We start from the raw sequence: 13,489 nt of genomic DNA, 5'->3' as shown, positions 1-13,489 counted from the left end.
TGCGTCTGTAAATTTTTGTAAACGTACTAAATAGACCAATCTTCACTTAAATCAAATGAAGGCACGCTTAGTATCATCATCGCGCCTTCTTTTGCGCGAAAGTCTCGTCTCATCGCTTCGTCGAAAGAAGGAGAACGGTTTTAAGAGCGAAAAGTCTCGCCTCAAATCGAACGCGTTCGCCTCTTCTTCTTCTTCTTCTTCTTCTTTGGAAAAGAAAAACAACGACGAAGAGGATGGGGAAATCGCAGACAAAACGAACCGAGCGCAACAACAACAACGGAAGGAGCATCACACGCTTTCGCCGCAAACGTGCGAGCGCTTAAAAATTCTCTTAAGCGTGGACAACCAAGGCTTGGACACGATGTTGTCCACTTCAGAAGGCCGGGAGATTCTCTCGTCCACGGACTCGAAAGTTTTGTTAACGCAGCTGAAAGTTTTGCAAAGTGCGATACCGTTCGCGAAGGACAACTTGAGCGTTCTCGTGGTGGAGGCGCCGATACTTTTGCGATACGATGAACGCGCGATTGGAAAAGCGATTCGAAACATCGTCCCGTACAGTATTTCTTCGAAAGACGGAGGGGTGAAAGTGAACGTGAATTTAGTGTCGTGTGAAACGTTGTGTAAGAAGTGTCCGTCCGCGTTCGCGCACTGTTTGAGGTTGACGTTGCTCGACGTGCCTTTTCGAAAGTGGGAGTTGAGTTTACGAGAATGGATCTCGAGCGGCGGAGACGACTGGGCGCACTGTTTTACCGCCAGACCGATCGTGTGCAGCGAGTGGGGGTATAAGAGACAGATTCAAAGTTTTGAAAGGAAAAATCTTGAGGCGTGGACGAGAAAGGATAGGGATTCGAATAGGGTATACTCGGTGGGCGGACGTAAAGTCAAGTTGACCAGCGACCAAAACGAAGATGAAGACGACTGATAGCAATAGATAGGTAGATTAGCGGTAGCGAAACGTTACATTCTCCGTGTGCGCGTTTATATTAATATTGTATGCCGTATGTTTATATCTTACAAAAAATAACTAGGGTGTTGCTGGTATATTTAAATGTTTATCAAGGAGCTAATTTCTAAACACGTGTTCCACTTTGTACGCTGCGGAAAAGCACGGTACAATTCGACGCATCATCTTAGAACAAAGCGTGGCCCATGACGTTCTCCGCAACAAGCAAAGAAACAATACCAATCATTGCCGCTCTCCCGTTCAACATTTCACTGTTCGTCTTGAAGATGGCAAACTCTCTGCTCTCGTCAAAGTTGTCTTGCGTAAACTTCGGCGTGATGGTGCCCAACGTCGCGATGGCGATGGTGAACGCAAACAAAGAGAAGTTTTGCGCGTCGATGACGTGCGTCGGGACGCCAGAAACCATCTTGGCCGGGAAGATCAACTCGAAGGCTTCCTTCTTGGTGATGACTTCACCCGCGATGGCGGAGACGAAGCCGACCATAGCCGCGCGACCGTTGATGAGCTGCGCGGTTTCCCTGTTGTTTCAAATGTGTTCACATCGTGAGATGGTGACGTCGTCAGAGAAGAGAAAAACGTTGGTCAGTTTCATAAACGGATGATGATGATGATGATGATCATTCTCGCGCAGAGACAGATCTCAAAAGGAACAAAAACACAAAAGTCACAACATCAGGGAGAACGATTACTTACGAGAAAACCGCGTTGCCCTTTTGCGCCGCCGGCGCTTGCGGAACGAACGCTTCCGGATTGGATGCGACGACGTCGTCGCCTTCGTCTTGCGAGTCCATCGACGGCATGCTCACCGCCGCGCGGACTTGCACGGACACTTTCTTGGACGATTTGTTCAAGGAAGCCTTGTTGGCGTTCACTCTGAGAGTGGCAGATTGAGAGAATTGGGTGATTGATTGCATGTTTATTATGTTGTGTGTGTAGGTGTATTCGTGTGCGAAAGTGAAGGATTTCGCCTCGTAACTGCCTTTTTGAGACGTCATCGCAGTCGCCAAATCCACGCACATTTCCACGCTTTACTTTGCCAAGAACGCAACGCATCGAATTCAATCGCACGAGAAAACCACACCAAAACATCGCATAAAGTCTACTCGAGCGATGGAATGGAACAGATTTTGAGAAAACGAGTGCACGCGCACGTCATTGGTGGATGAAAGATGGTTTCGAGATGATTAGAGAGCAGTCGTCAATTAATGCTCTCAAAATGCGTGGCTCACAGTTGTGACAGCGTGGCAATTTTAAAAAGGAAAGGAAAAGTGCTCACATGCTATGGAGTTGCGTCGGCGAGTCCTATCAGTATTACTATTGCAACAGTTCAAAGCTACTATTCTAAAAATTATTAGTCAACGCGGTCAAACACGGCGACGGTTTCGACGTGCAAGGCGTGAGGAAACATGTCGCAAGGCTTCACGGAGGCGAGGGAATACGTGGGGAGAGACGATGGTCCGCCGGTTTCGTCTTCGTTCCCGAACAAAATGCTCGCGTCTCTCGCTTGCGTGTCCGGGTTACACGAAACGTATACGATTCGTTTTGGTCGTAACTTTCGTATTTCGGAGAGGATGTCTTTGGAACACCCCGGTCGAGCCGGGTCGAGGATAACGGCTTCGACGATACAGTCTGCGTCGCCTTCGTCGTTTGAATTGTTCGTGTCGTCGACGTCGATACCTTCCAATGGACCGGGTTTGGTCAAATCTCGAACGTAAAACTCGCACGTGTTCGATAGATTGTTCATGATGGCGTTTTCATTCGCGTCGAGTACGGCTTCTTTGACAATCTCGTAGCCGATGACTTTGGAGATGTTTGGTATTTTATGTGCAACTGTTAAGCCGAACACGCCGACGCCGGAGAAGAGATCGAGAACAATTTTCTTTTGCTTTGTCGGTTTTTCTTCAAAAAGTGGTCGCAACGCTTCGACCGCGGCGTTCACCAAAACTTCCGCCTGCGTCGTGTTAGTTTGAAAGAACGACTCTGGCCTCGCTCGAAAGTTCAAACCGCCCAAAGATACCTCCCACGCGTCGTCGACGATTGACCCTGCTCCGACATCTTCCTCCTCGTCGTCAATCATGGTCGTTTTAGCTTTTCTGTTACTCTCTGGACGTTTCCCACTCTTCACGTTGCTTTGCTTTCTCCCACGTCCAGCTTGTTTTAAGTTCGCGACTCGATCGATTTGGACGTGCGTGACTGATTTTACGTTCGCCACCGCCAACGTTTCCGTCATCAATTCCTTCAAAGGACCAGTCTTCACCGCGGACTCTCTCGACGTGGATTCAATCTCCACGTCAATTTTCCCGTTCGAGTTTTCGCGAAAAGTCGCGGAACGCAACGTCCCATTCCCAGTTTTCCTATCGAACGATGGTAACGATTTCCCCGCTTTTCGCAACGACTTACTAATAGCTTTTAAAGCTTCGTTCGCGCTATCCGACTGCAACAAACACCCGCTCGGCGACGTCACGTCTACCACCACATCGTGCGATTTCGGAGGACGCAAACCAATCTTCGCGCCGCCTTTCTCCACACCGTTATCGACCCCAAACGCAAACGTCATCTTATTCCGAAACTTTGTCGGCGTTGCATCCGTTTTAGTATTATCATCACCATTTTTATCATCATTTGCCCACAATCCAACCGTCTTTTCAATCAACGCGTCCGCGGCGTCCACGCCTAACTTTCCGTTCTTCGCGAACGCTTCCACCACCATCGTTCGTTTCAAATCCAACTGTCTCTCGTATTTCACGTCTTGCCACGAGCAACCTCCGCACGTGTAAAAATGCGCGCAAAATGGTTGCTGATAATGCGTCGACGACACCCCCGCGGGTGAGACTTCCTCCTCCCCTTTTGTTTTCGCGAAAACTTTCACCCCAAAAGCAACCGTTTTCTTCACTTGTGTGATTCTCACTAAAACTTTCACCCCTTCTCTGTCCGGCGTCGCCCCTGCGACGAGACAGATCCGTTCGTCCGGAAGTTTGCACACTCCGGACCCATCGCTGGCAATGGCGTGACACTGTAACTCGAGGATAGAATCGACGTCGTAAGAAGAGTTTGTCGTCGTCTTTGCCGTTGATGATTTGGAAGAGGAATTCGCCGCCGCCGCCGCCGCTGACACTTTACGAGGATGAACACCAACGTTCGAAAAGAGAAGAGCGCGTCGAAAGGAGAAGAAAGGGTCGGTGGTTACGACGCTGCGCATGACGAGGACGCGTGTGGTGACGAAAACGAAGAGGTGGGTGTATTCTGCGCGTGTGATGTGTTGTGTTTGGAATGAGGTGTAAAATGAAATAACCAACTAACTTTCATTATCTAAATACTCTAAGCGCTATTGTCGCTATTGCCGCTGCGCATAAAAAGGACAAAAAAAGGCGGCGAAACATCATCATCGTTATCTATCACAAACCCGGAATGACGTCCAACCCGAAAAACTTACCGACGCTTTGCACTAATTCCACGTTTACGTCCGTCATCGCTAAAGCGCCGGCGAGAGGATCCTTCACGTCGGCTTGGATTTCCCAAGGCGCTTCCCAGGGGCCGCCGCCGACTTCCAGACAGGCGGTGGAGCCACTCGACGCGTTTTCGAATATCGGTTTTCGTTCCTTCTTGGCGTTGATTTTATACAGACTGACCGTCATGTCGCCCGAAAACGTTTCGCGACACAAAGGTAACATGCCGGATTCGGTATCAGGCGCCGGAGCGCGAAGGACGGTGGTTTTACATTTGGTCAAATCTTGCTCGCACGCGCCCGTGACGATGCACTCGTAGCCGTCGCCTTTCGCGACAACTTCCCAGCGTCCCCACGGATGTACTTTCCATTCAAACGTCGTCGATTTCACAAGAACGTTCTCACCGACGTATGAACTGTTCGTTTTCGTCGACTTGTTCGCGCCGACCGGAGAAAACTGCACGAACAAATCTCCATAGTGAATCGCAACCATTCCGACGTCTTCGTACGTGCCTGGAGAGATGACCACTCCTCGATTTGCACCGGTGCATACTACAGATAAGTCTGGATACTGAGGAAACGAATTACATTGCATCCAAAACCATTTACGAGGGAACCCTCCGCCGCCCCAATTTTTCTCCGCGTAGAACGGAACATCGGTAAACTCCGTCCTCTTACCATCGCACTCCACGTACCCACTAGCTATCGCGTGCGCAAACAAAATCTGATAGTGCGGTTCGAGTAGCGGTAACGATGTCAACCATCCCGCGGGCGAAACACCACCATCGTTTTCCTTCTCTTTCCCCGCCGAGCCTCCTCCGTTCCCGGACCCGTACGTTTTCAACGGCGTCACGTCGATGTCCCATTCGATGTACTTTAAAACCGCGGAACTTTTCCACGGCGAATCTTCACTTTCCATATCGTTTCTGTTGCTTTCGTTCGTGGACAAATACCCCGCGTGTTTCGTGCCTCTCTCGCTCACTCGGTAAAAATCTGCTCGTCTTCTCTTTTCGTCTATTTTTGGCGTAATCTCGGAGTGGTCGTCGTCTAAAAAGTCTAACCGTAACGCCAATTCGTGTCCTTCCGCGTGGAAACTCTTCCCCACCTCGCGTGTCTCCTTATACACGTACTCTCCATCTGGTGCAATAATTTGTGCCCCGGCGGAGTGTCTCTTCGAACTCCTATCGTCCGGGTCGTACACGTGGTAAATCAAAGAGGCGGATTGCTCTCGCGAAATCGACAGGCGGAAATACCACCCTTCGAAGAACGAATCGTTCTTGTTGGTGTTGGTGTTGGTGTTATTAAGGCGACGACGATGGTAGCCAGAATGCGGCGCGGGGGTGAACTTGAAGGAAGGACTCGCGCGACTCTCCGTGCTGCCGCTGCTGGAGGAAGAAGCGAAGAGAGAGAAGGATGCACGCATGATGGTGCGTGTCCTTTCAATGGGGTAACTGTCGTTTTTAGGGGAATTTTTAGCCTCGAAAAGAGAAAAAAGAGGAAATAACTTGTCACGCTCGGGGACGAAAGCGCTTTGAAACAACTGCGCAAAGAAGAACTACTCTTTAAAGTATTTTCATCTGTCGTCTAAAATGGTTGTTTCTCTAAATCTCTAAACGTGTTGGAACACTTTGTCGTCTTTTTTATCGCCGCTTTCTTAGTTTGCAGACGACTCCCAGCAACCGTGGAAAGTATACGGAACGTGATAGCTCGATTCCGCTCGGTAGACTTCGTCCATGGTTTCGGCGTCGAGAACGACCACGTCGCTGGCGTGACGATTGGCGGCGTATTCGATGAAGACTAAATACCCGTCGTCTTCTTTTTGAGCGTTGTTCTTAGGGACAAACGCAACTTCGGCTGGGAAGTATCCAGGTTTGGATCGGTATTCGAGGTGGTTTTCGTTCGCCCCTAAAGTCGTCGCTACTTTTTGGACGGTATCGAAATAACCGCCGCCGCTTTCACCGAAACATAAGGTGTAGATAAACGCAGGCATCGATTTCGTTTTCGCGGCAGTTTGCGTCCACTTCGTAGATAAAATCGGAAATTCCATCGGTTTAGCACCGTCGCCGCCAATTTTCGTTTGCGATAAAACTTTCTTCTCTTTGACCGATAAACACACGTCGTACAAGTGATTATACTGTTTCGACGTCCACACGGAATTGTACATGTCCGCAAAATTCTTTTCCAGATCCTCTCGATCGCCTTTTAATTTGCACACCAACGCGTGAATGTTCCCTTGCTCGTCTTCATAAGCCCCGGCATTGTGGTAGGAACTGAAGTTTTCAACGTCCACCTCCATCGCGACGGTTAAATCCGATTTGCGCATGACAACGATTCGTGTCTTGGCGTTTGAATCGTAAGAAAACGAATGACCAAAACTCTCCACGCCAATTAACGCTGGCATGATTTCCCCAACCGTCGCTTTCCACGGAACGACGACAAAAACGACATAATTTTCCGTATCGCACGCATCGTGTAAGAGGAAAAAACCGAGCGGGTCCGGTAAAGGCACGTTGGTGGTTTTCAAAACCTCCCCACTCGGCGAGATTTTGGCAAACCTGTGCCCCAACGCCGGTGGCTTTGCTAGACCCCACGCGTACATGTACCCATCGTTCGCGTCTATTTTCGAATGTGCGGCAAAACCCATCGGAAAGCCACTCAAATCGCCCGTAAATTTCCCTGAATACTCGCCTTTCGTCTTTAACGTCTTCTTATCAATCTCAATCGGTGGTCCGCCTTCGCACAAGGCTAATAAACTCCCGTTGAAAACAACTGGACTCGTATTTCCTGGATTCGTTGGAAACTTTCCTAAATTGTCCATGATGTCCGTCGCTTGCGTCCACGCGCCTCTCGCCCCGACGATATCGTCGTCGCCTTTCGCCTTTCGCGTCTCTTGCGCTTTATACCGTTCCGTTTCCACCATCGCCGAACGCATCGTCACTTCTCCGTTCTCTTTCCCAAACCTAATTTCGTGCATGCACCCGTCGCCGTCGAACCAGTGCGCGTATTTCTTCGATCCTAATCGACATCTCCCCGGCCCGAGTCGGTATAACGTGCCTCCTTTCACTTCTTCCGGGACAGCCCCGAAAACAGTTTCACATTGGACGGGATGCGCAGAGTTTTCGATCGGTTCTAATCCACCTCTCCACGGATACTCGCTTATTGCCCGTTCAATCGATAACGGTGGTTTGTTTTTCCCCGCAGACGGGAGAGGGACCGAGATATCGTGCGGTGGCGAGAGAAGTTGTTTTCGTCGTTCGGGTGACGACGTCGTCGGTGACGACGACGCGAAGATGCGATGATGTCTTGAACGCGTAAAGCGACGAAGAAGCGATGATGATGACGATGGTTCAGATGAGGAGGCCGAGAGCGACGAATATCGTCTGTCGTATTTAATCATCATCGAGTAGTGTGACGACGTAAACGACGACAAAGACGTTGCTTTCAGCGAAGTCATCATTTCAAAAGTGTAGCAGGTATGACGACTGTAAAAGAAGTGAAGATTTTCGTCGTTGTGTCGAATAAAAAAATGTTAATATGTGATCTCGTGATGATACTCTCTCTCTCTCTCTCTGTTCATCAGTATGTGTATTAGTAGTACTGAGGTTGCGGCGCGTACCCGTTTTGGTCACCCATGCCACCACCACCACCGTACTGGTCTGCACCACCCATACCGCCGTATTGATCGCCGCCGCCCATCGGCGGCGCCGGCAACGCCGCCGGCATCAGTTGCGCGTACAGATTTTGTTGCATCTGCTCCTTCTCTTTGTTCAACTCTTCCTGTTTGCTCTCGTTTTGTTTGTCGATTTTATCTTGGACTAATTCGTCGACTTTGGTGGAATATTCTCGAACGACTTGGATCATGTACGGCATGACGTATTCGGAGAGACCGTTCATCCAAGCTTTTTCGAGGACGTAATCCGGCTTGAGTAAATCGTAACACGTGCATATGCACGCGGCGAAGCACTCTTTTTTACCTTCTTCGATGAAGAATTCGAGGAGTTCCTCCGCGATGTCGCGTTCGCCGGACTTGGCGGCGCATTCCATGGCGTCTTTGAACAAGTTATCCCGTTTGGACAACGCGACAGATTGCCGCCATCGCTTGTTGCGTTGGTAAATGTGACTGGCGATTCTGCGGAATTCAATCAACTCGTGCTTTTCGCAAGAGACGGCTAAGGAAATCTGGTCGCAGTTATCGTACGTGTCGATGGACGTTCTCAAAGTCTCAAAGTCTTCTTCTTCGATGGCGAGCTCGTTAATGGCGTCGTTGACGGCGGCTAAATTCGCTGGTTGAACCGCGACTAAATATGGTTTCACCAGCGCTAACGCTTCGAGTTTGCGCATCAAAGCGACGACTCGAGCGTGGTCAACTCTAGATTGTAAAACGACGAGGAGGTCGTTCAACTCTTTCGGATGGTCGGAGAGGTAGAACTTGATCGCTTTGTAGTAAACGTCCACGTTGGAAAGTTTGGCGCACACGTCTTTGAAGCGGATGTGTTCCCAGGCGTCTGGGTGTTTCATCATGACTTCGGCGGCGTTGTCGTATTCGTCGTATTGGACAAACAAGAAACGGAGCTCGTCCCAAGCGTGAACGTCCTCGCAAACGCGGATGAGTTTCGGAATGTTGATGCGCTGCGAAAATAACTTCAAGTGCTCGTGTAATTTGTCTCGCTTGTGATATGCGTACAAAATACCGAGTTCGGTGAAGATGCCCATGTGCGCGCGATCGAGACCGATGCCGGCTTCCATCAACTGAATGAGCTCCTCAAAGTTCCCGCGTTGTTGGTAAAAGTCCGAGAGTGCTTCTAATTCGTCCGCTTGGAGAATGATGTTCAAGCCGCACAACTGCGCGAGCCTGAACTCTTCCTCTTCTACGCACGCAAAGCAAACTTCTTTCCACGTCTTGGGCGTGTTCGCTTTTCGCGCGGCTTCCACTGCGGCTTGGAATTGGCGCAAGCGAACTAAAGTAGAAGCTAACGCACCCCAGTTAGATAATGACGTGTATAATACCTTGGCAGCTTCCAACAAGTTTTCTTCGAAACACCGGTCGCCGACGGTTTGTAAATTCGCCGCGTTTGGTTTGGAAAGAAAATCTTCCAACGCGGAGAGTTCATCCGTTCGAGCGTACGCGTACACGATTTCCGTGTCTACTTTCGGATCTTTCAAACTCTTTCGCACCATCAACAAATACGGCACCATGGCTTCGTACTCGTCGAATTTCCTCGCAGCTTCGACGACATCATCGAAAGTGGTAATGTCTTTCGCCTTGATTAACGAAATAATCGCCGCCTTGACGCCTTCTTTACCGCCTTGCAACAGTTGCGCTTTACCGAGCTGGCACCACACCTCTGGCGTATCCACGCGCTCGGCGTATTCCATTGCTCTCTCGATGTCTTCGATAGACTCGATCAAAATGTTCATCGCGTCCACGTGTAAGTTAAACTTTTTGTAAATCGCCAGCGCTTCTTCGTACAACTCGTTCCCAGCAGCAATTTCGCCAACTTCCGGGCCGTTGAAATCGTCCAATCGGTTTACGTATTCCATCACTCTCGTCTTGTCCGCTTTGATGGCGGTCAAAATCAACAAGTTTTGCAAGTTTGGATTGTTTGAAAACGCGGAGGTTTGCAAAACAATCTTCTCTAACAGCTCGATTAACTCTTCTGGCATTTCCGCCGTCATGAACGCCTTGACCGTCACGGAAACTTCCTCTGGGTTCTTCGATTCCGGCAACGCAGTAGAGACGACTTGGTCGATCAATTGGCGTCTGTATTGGTTTTCGTCCGTCAAGACTTTCTCCCATAACTCTGGTTCCATTCTCGAAACCACGTATCGCGCTTGCACTTTGAACATGGAATTTACGTTCGTGCATTTGACGAGTTCGTCGTCGCAGTTCCCTAACCTATACGCCACACACGCCAAGTTTGGATCGCGTCGTTCGCAATATTTACCGACAACCGCGTGTTGATAAAATTTGTTCGTCATCAAAAAGTGTTCCGGGTTGTTGTTGGAATCGACGAGCATTTTACCGAGCGCGTTGTGTACTTCCGAATCTTGCGAACCTTCGTTCACCAAGTGCTCCAAAAACTCCGAGAGCATTTTTAAACGGTTTCTCTTTTCGACTTCTTCGACGAGCGGGCCAACCGGTAACAACGAACGCACAGACAAGATCAAGTTCTTGATGAACTCTTCGCTGCACTCTAAATCGATCAACGTGCCGACAACTTTCGGCGCGTTCTTCGGATTGACTTTCTGAACGTACCCTTCGATATACCTCAACATGTTGCTGTTGTATAAGAAGGTGGTCAAATCGGAAATAAACTCGAATCGGTCGCACACGTTGATCAACGGTCTCGCGTCCGGTAATTTCGCCTCCATCAAAAACAGTTTTACGCGTTCCGGGTCGTAAAAGTTACTCTCTCTCGTGACCCGTTCGACTTCCTTAATTTGCTGAACCTTCGACGCGGCTTCGATGTATCTAAAGTGAACCTCTTTGTTCTCCGAGGTTGGTAATAACGCGCCCAAGTAAAAGAACAACCCCTCGTTCGAGTCGCGTTCTTGAAACAACGACATAATCTCTTGAACGCCGAGTTGTTCGGTGTACTCTTTGGCAATGGTCACCGCAACTTGTAAGTTTTGTTTCAGGTTGGCATTCAAAAGCTCTTTCAAGCACTCTAACGCCCATTCCTTCGATAAGGTACCGAAAAATTCCACCAACGCGTTCGGTTCAATCGCGTGCGTCGCAGAAACACACCGTTTCAAATCGCTCAATTCCGTGTAGTGTTGTAAGGCGCGTCCGTACAAACCGGCCTTTTCGCACAATTGTGCGATTCTCGGGCGATCGTAATGGGATAATTTACCTTGCGCTAAAATCGCATCGGCGACGTTCGGGTACGTGACCAAGTTGATTTCCAAAACCTTCGTTTGTAACGCCGCTTGCTCTTCGTTATCATCCTTCAAGATGTCAAGCAACAACGACGTCGCCTCGCGAATCATGTTGCGTTGTAAGAACAAATCCGCCACGCCCTGCATATCAAGCGGCGGTGGCGTCATTTTCGAGCATCTTTGTGCTAAAGAAACCGCAGAAGGCGGGTCCGACATCATCAAACTTTGCAACATGTGCATGTAGTTTGGCGTGTAGTTCACGCGTTCGCAGTAAGCCGTGAGCGTCTCGAAATCACCTCTTTTCGCCAACTCCGCGCACACTTTCGGATTGGATTGTGCCTTTGAGTATAGCTTCAAAGCCATGTCACTGTCGACTGGAGAGATGACATCGCCCAACTCTTCGCTCGCCTCCAACTTATCCTCCGCGAACCACTGGTCGATGAGTTGTTTCTTGTTCTGTCTCAATACCAACTTCGTCAACTCCACCGATTCAATTTTGTTCAACTTGCCCATTTGCAAACAAGCGCCGAAATATTGCAACGCTGGAGGAGATGAACCCGGTTGTTGCGGCGCTTGCTGAAACTTTTGAATGGTGTTCATCGTTCTCAAGGACCCGTATTTCGCAGCTAACTCGGCGGCGCCTTTGAAATCGCCAGAGTTGAATAATGCGTCAAATCTCGGCGTAATCAATGCCTCTGCGCCAGGTAACGACGCCCTTCCAGCGATCGATAGCGCTAATTCCATGTTATTCAACTGCTGAGATACAAACGGCACCACCGCGCTCTCGTTAATGGTCGCCAAAATGACTTGCCCTCTTCTGTTGACGCAATAAATGCCCCCGGTCTTTTCCGAAATACACGCGATAAACACCGGATCATTCGAAATCTTATTCCTATACACCGCGGCCCCAGTCTCGATGTCGTTCACGAACAACAAACCGGCTTTCGTGACGGCGTAAATCAACCCGTATTTTTTCGAGATTTGCATGCTCACCGGGAAATCGTCCGCAAACTCCGGCGGGAAAAACAATTCCGTCTGACACTTTTGAAACGCGTTCGTGTTTCCCGGTTGCATCCCGAGCTCGATGATATGCATCTTCGCCTGCACGCTCCCGTCCCCTGGATTGACCGTCTTTTGAGCGAACGCTACAATCTGACTCTCTTTCGCGTTCCCGGGCACGTGGAACGTCCCAAACGTCGCGCCGTGCGCCTCCAACGCCTGCGATCTCTGTTGCGCTGCGGAATAAAGCTGCATGTTCCCTTTAACTAATGCCGGTCTCGACGCATCGCCAGGCGCGATCCCAATCAACGCGAACCACTGCATGTCTTGACTCGCTTTGTACGAAATAATTTGAGATCCCGCCAAATTTGCCGTTCGATCAAACACCTTCTCCGGCGTCGAGTCCCCACTCATCGACCAGTGATACACCGACGTATTCGTCACCACCCCTAGCATTGTCGCATCCAACCACTTCCAAAAAACAACCGGCTCGTCCATCTGGTGACTCTTCATTTTCGCCTTCTGCTCGATGTTGAATATTTGCAAGTGATCTTTCCCATCGCCCTCCGCCGTGGTCGCTTTCAACGCGATAATTCTCTTCTCTGGATTCATCAAAGCGGAATCCGCCGTGATCGGTCGTTTCAACGGTTGCGACGGCGACGCGACGTCGACAATCACCACCGCGTTCGCCGTCCCGGTTTCCCGGACGCAAATAAACTTTTCCGATTCCATCGTCACGTTGGTGAAGGAAATCATCGACGGATTGATGCCCAAAGATGTCAGCTGTGTTTGTTACGCGAGAATACACGCGCGAGAAAAGAAAAGCACATCGTCAGTACTTCGAACACGATTAGATCATCCGCGAAAACCTCCCCAAAAGCGAGAGAGCGAGAGAGAGTAGTCTTCTTTACAAAAAAAAAGGTGATCGAAGAGACGTAACGGGCGGCACCCAATTGGGTCAATTAACTGCCCCATCATCAAAGAGAGAAAACAAAAAACAAAACGCTCGCATCGATCTATCTGCGTCGCAGTATTCGTACCTGTATGGCCTCGCTCACGTTCACCGGCGGCGTCGCCATCTCGAGAGACTCTGTGTGTGTATAAAGAGAGAGAGAGTCCTTGTGTGGGTGTGGAATAAAAGTGATGGAATAAAAGAGTCAAACTGTTCTTTTTTGAAGCTTTTTTCGAGTGAAAAGACACAC

At 49.6% G+C, this 13,489-nt stretch overlaps 6 protein-coding genes across 6 annotated transcripts; 1 reads left to right on the top strand and 5 right to left on the bottom strand.

Moving 5' to 3' along the window:
- Positions 1-55: 55 nt before the first annotated feature.
- On the top strand, positions 56-922 carry Bathy01g01760 (unknown protein; the record flags this gene model as incomplete). The annotated part of the gene is made up of 1 exon (XM_007515424.1): positions 56-922. One exon carries the CDS (start codon positions 56-58, stop codon positions 920-922), a length of 867 nt encoding a protein of 288 aa, XP_007515486.1.
- A 208-nt stretch (positions 923-1,130) lies between these two features.
- On the bottom strand, positions 1,131-1,959 carry Bathy01g01750 (carotene biosynthesis-related protein; the record flags this gene model as incomplete). Its single annotated transcript, XM_007515289.1, has 2 exons — positions 1,131-1,482; positions 1,658-1,959. 2 exons carry the CDS (start codon positions 1,957-1,959, stop codon positions 1,131-1,133), a joined length of 654 nt encoding a protein of 217 aa, XP_007515351.1.
- Positions 1,960-2,315: 356 nt separating this feature from the next.
- Bathy01g01740 (23S rRNA (uracil-5-)-methyltransferase RumA) lies at positions 2,316-4,163 on the bottom strand (the record flags this gene model as incomplete). The annotated part of the gene is made up of 1 exon (XM_007515743.1): positions 2,316-4,163. The coding sequence occupies one exon, from the start codon at positions 4,161-4,163 to the stop codon at positions 2,316-2,318; it is 1,848 nt and encodes a 615-aa protein (XP_007515805.1).
- Positions 4,164-4,359: 196 nt separating this feature from the next.
- On the bottom strand, positions 4,360-5,832 carry Bathy01g01730 (tocopherol cyclase; the record flags this gene model as incomplete). The annotated part of the gene is made up of 1 exon (XM_007515212.1): positions 4,360-5,832. One exon carries the CDS (start codon positions 5,830-5,832, stop codon positions 4,360-4,362), a length of 1,473 nt encoding a protein of 490 aa, XP_007515274.1.
- A 231-nt stretch (positions 5,833-6,063) lies between these two features.
- Positions 6,064-7,866, bottom strand: Bathy01g01720 (predicted protein; the record flags this gene model as incomplete). The annotated part of the gene is made up of 1 exon (XM_007515647.1): positions 6,064-7,866. One exon carries the CDS (start codon positions 7,864-7,866, stop codon positions 6,064-6,066), a length of 1,803 nt encoding a protein of 600 aa, XP_007515709.1.
- Positions 7,867-7,997: 131 nt separating this feature from the next.
- Positions 7,998-13,366, bottom strand: Bathy01g01710 (predicted protein; the record flags this gene model as incomplete). The annotated part of the gene is made up of 2 exons (XM_007515660.1): positions 7,998-13,070; positions 13,328-13,366. The coding sequence occupies 2 exons, from the start codon at positions 13,364-13,366 to the stop codon at positions 7,998-8,000; spliced, it is 5,112 nt and encodes a 1,703-aa protein (XP_007515722.1).
- Positions 13,367-13,489: the final 123 nt, after the last annotated feature.

The sequence above is a fragment of the Bathycoccus prasinos genome (assembly GCF_002220235.1).
Source record: "Bathycoccus prasinos genomic : Chromosome_1".
Classification (NCBI taxonomy): domain Eukaryota; kingdom Viridiplantae; phylum Chlorophyta; class Mamiellophyceae; order Mamiellales; family Bathycoccaceae; genus Bathycoccus; species Bathycoccus prasinos.
Note: the sequence above shows the minus strand (reverse complement) of the source record. Positions and strands in the feature narration are given on the sequence as shown.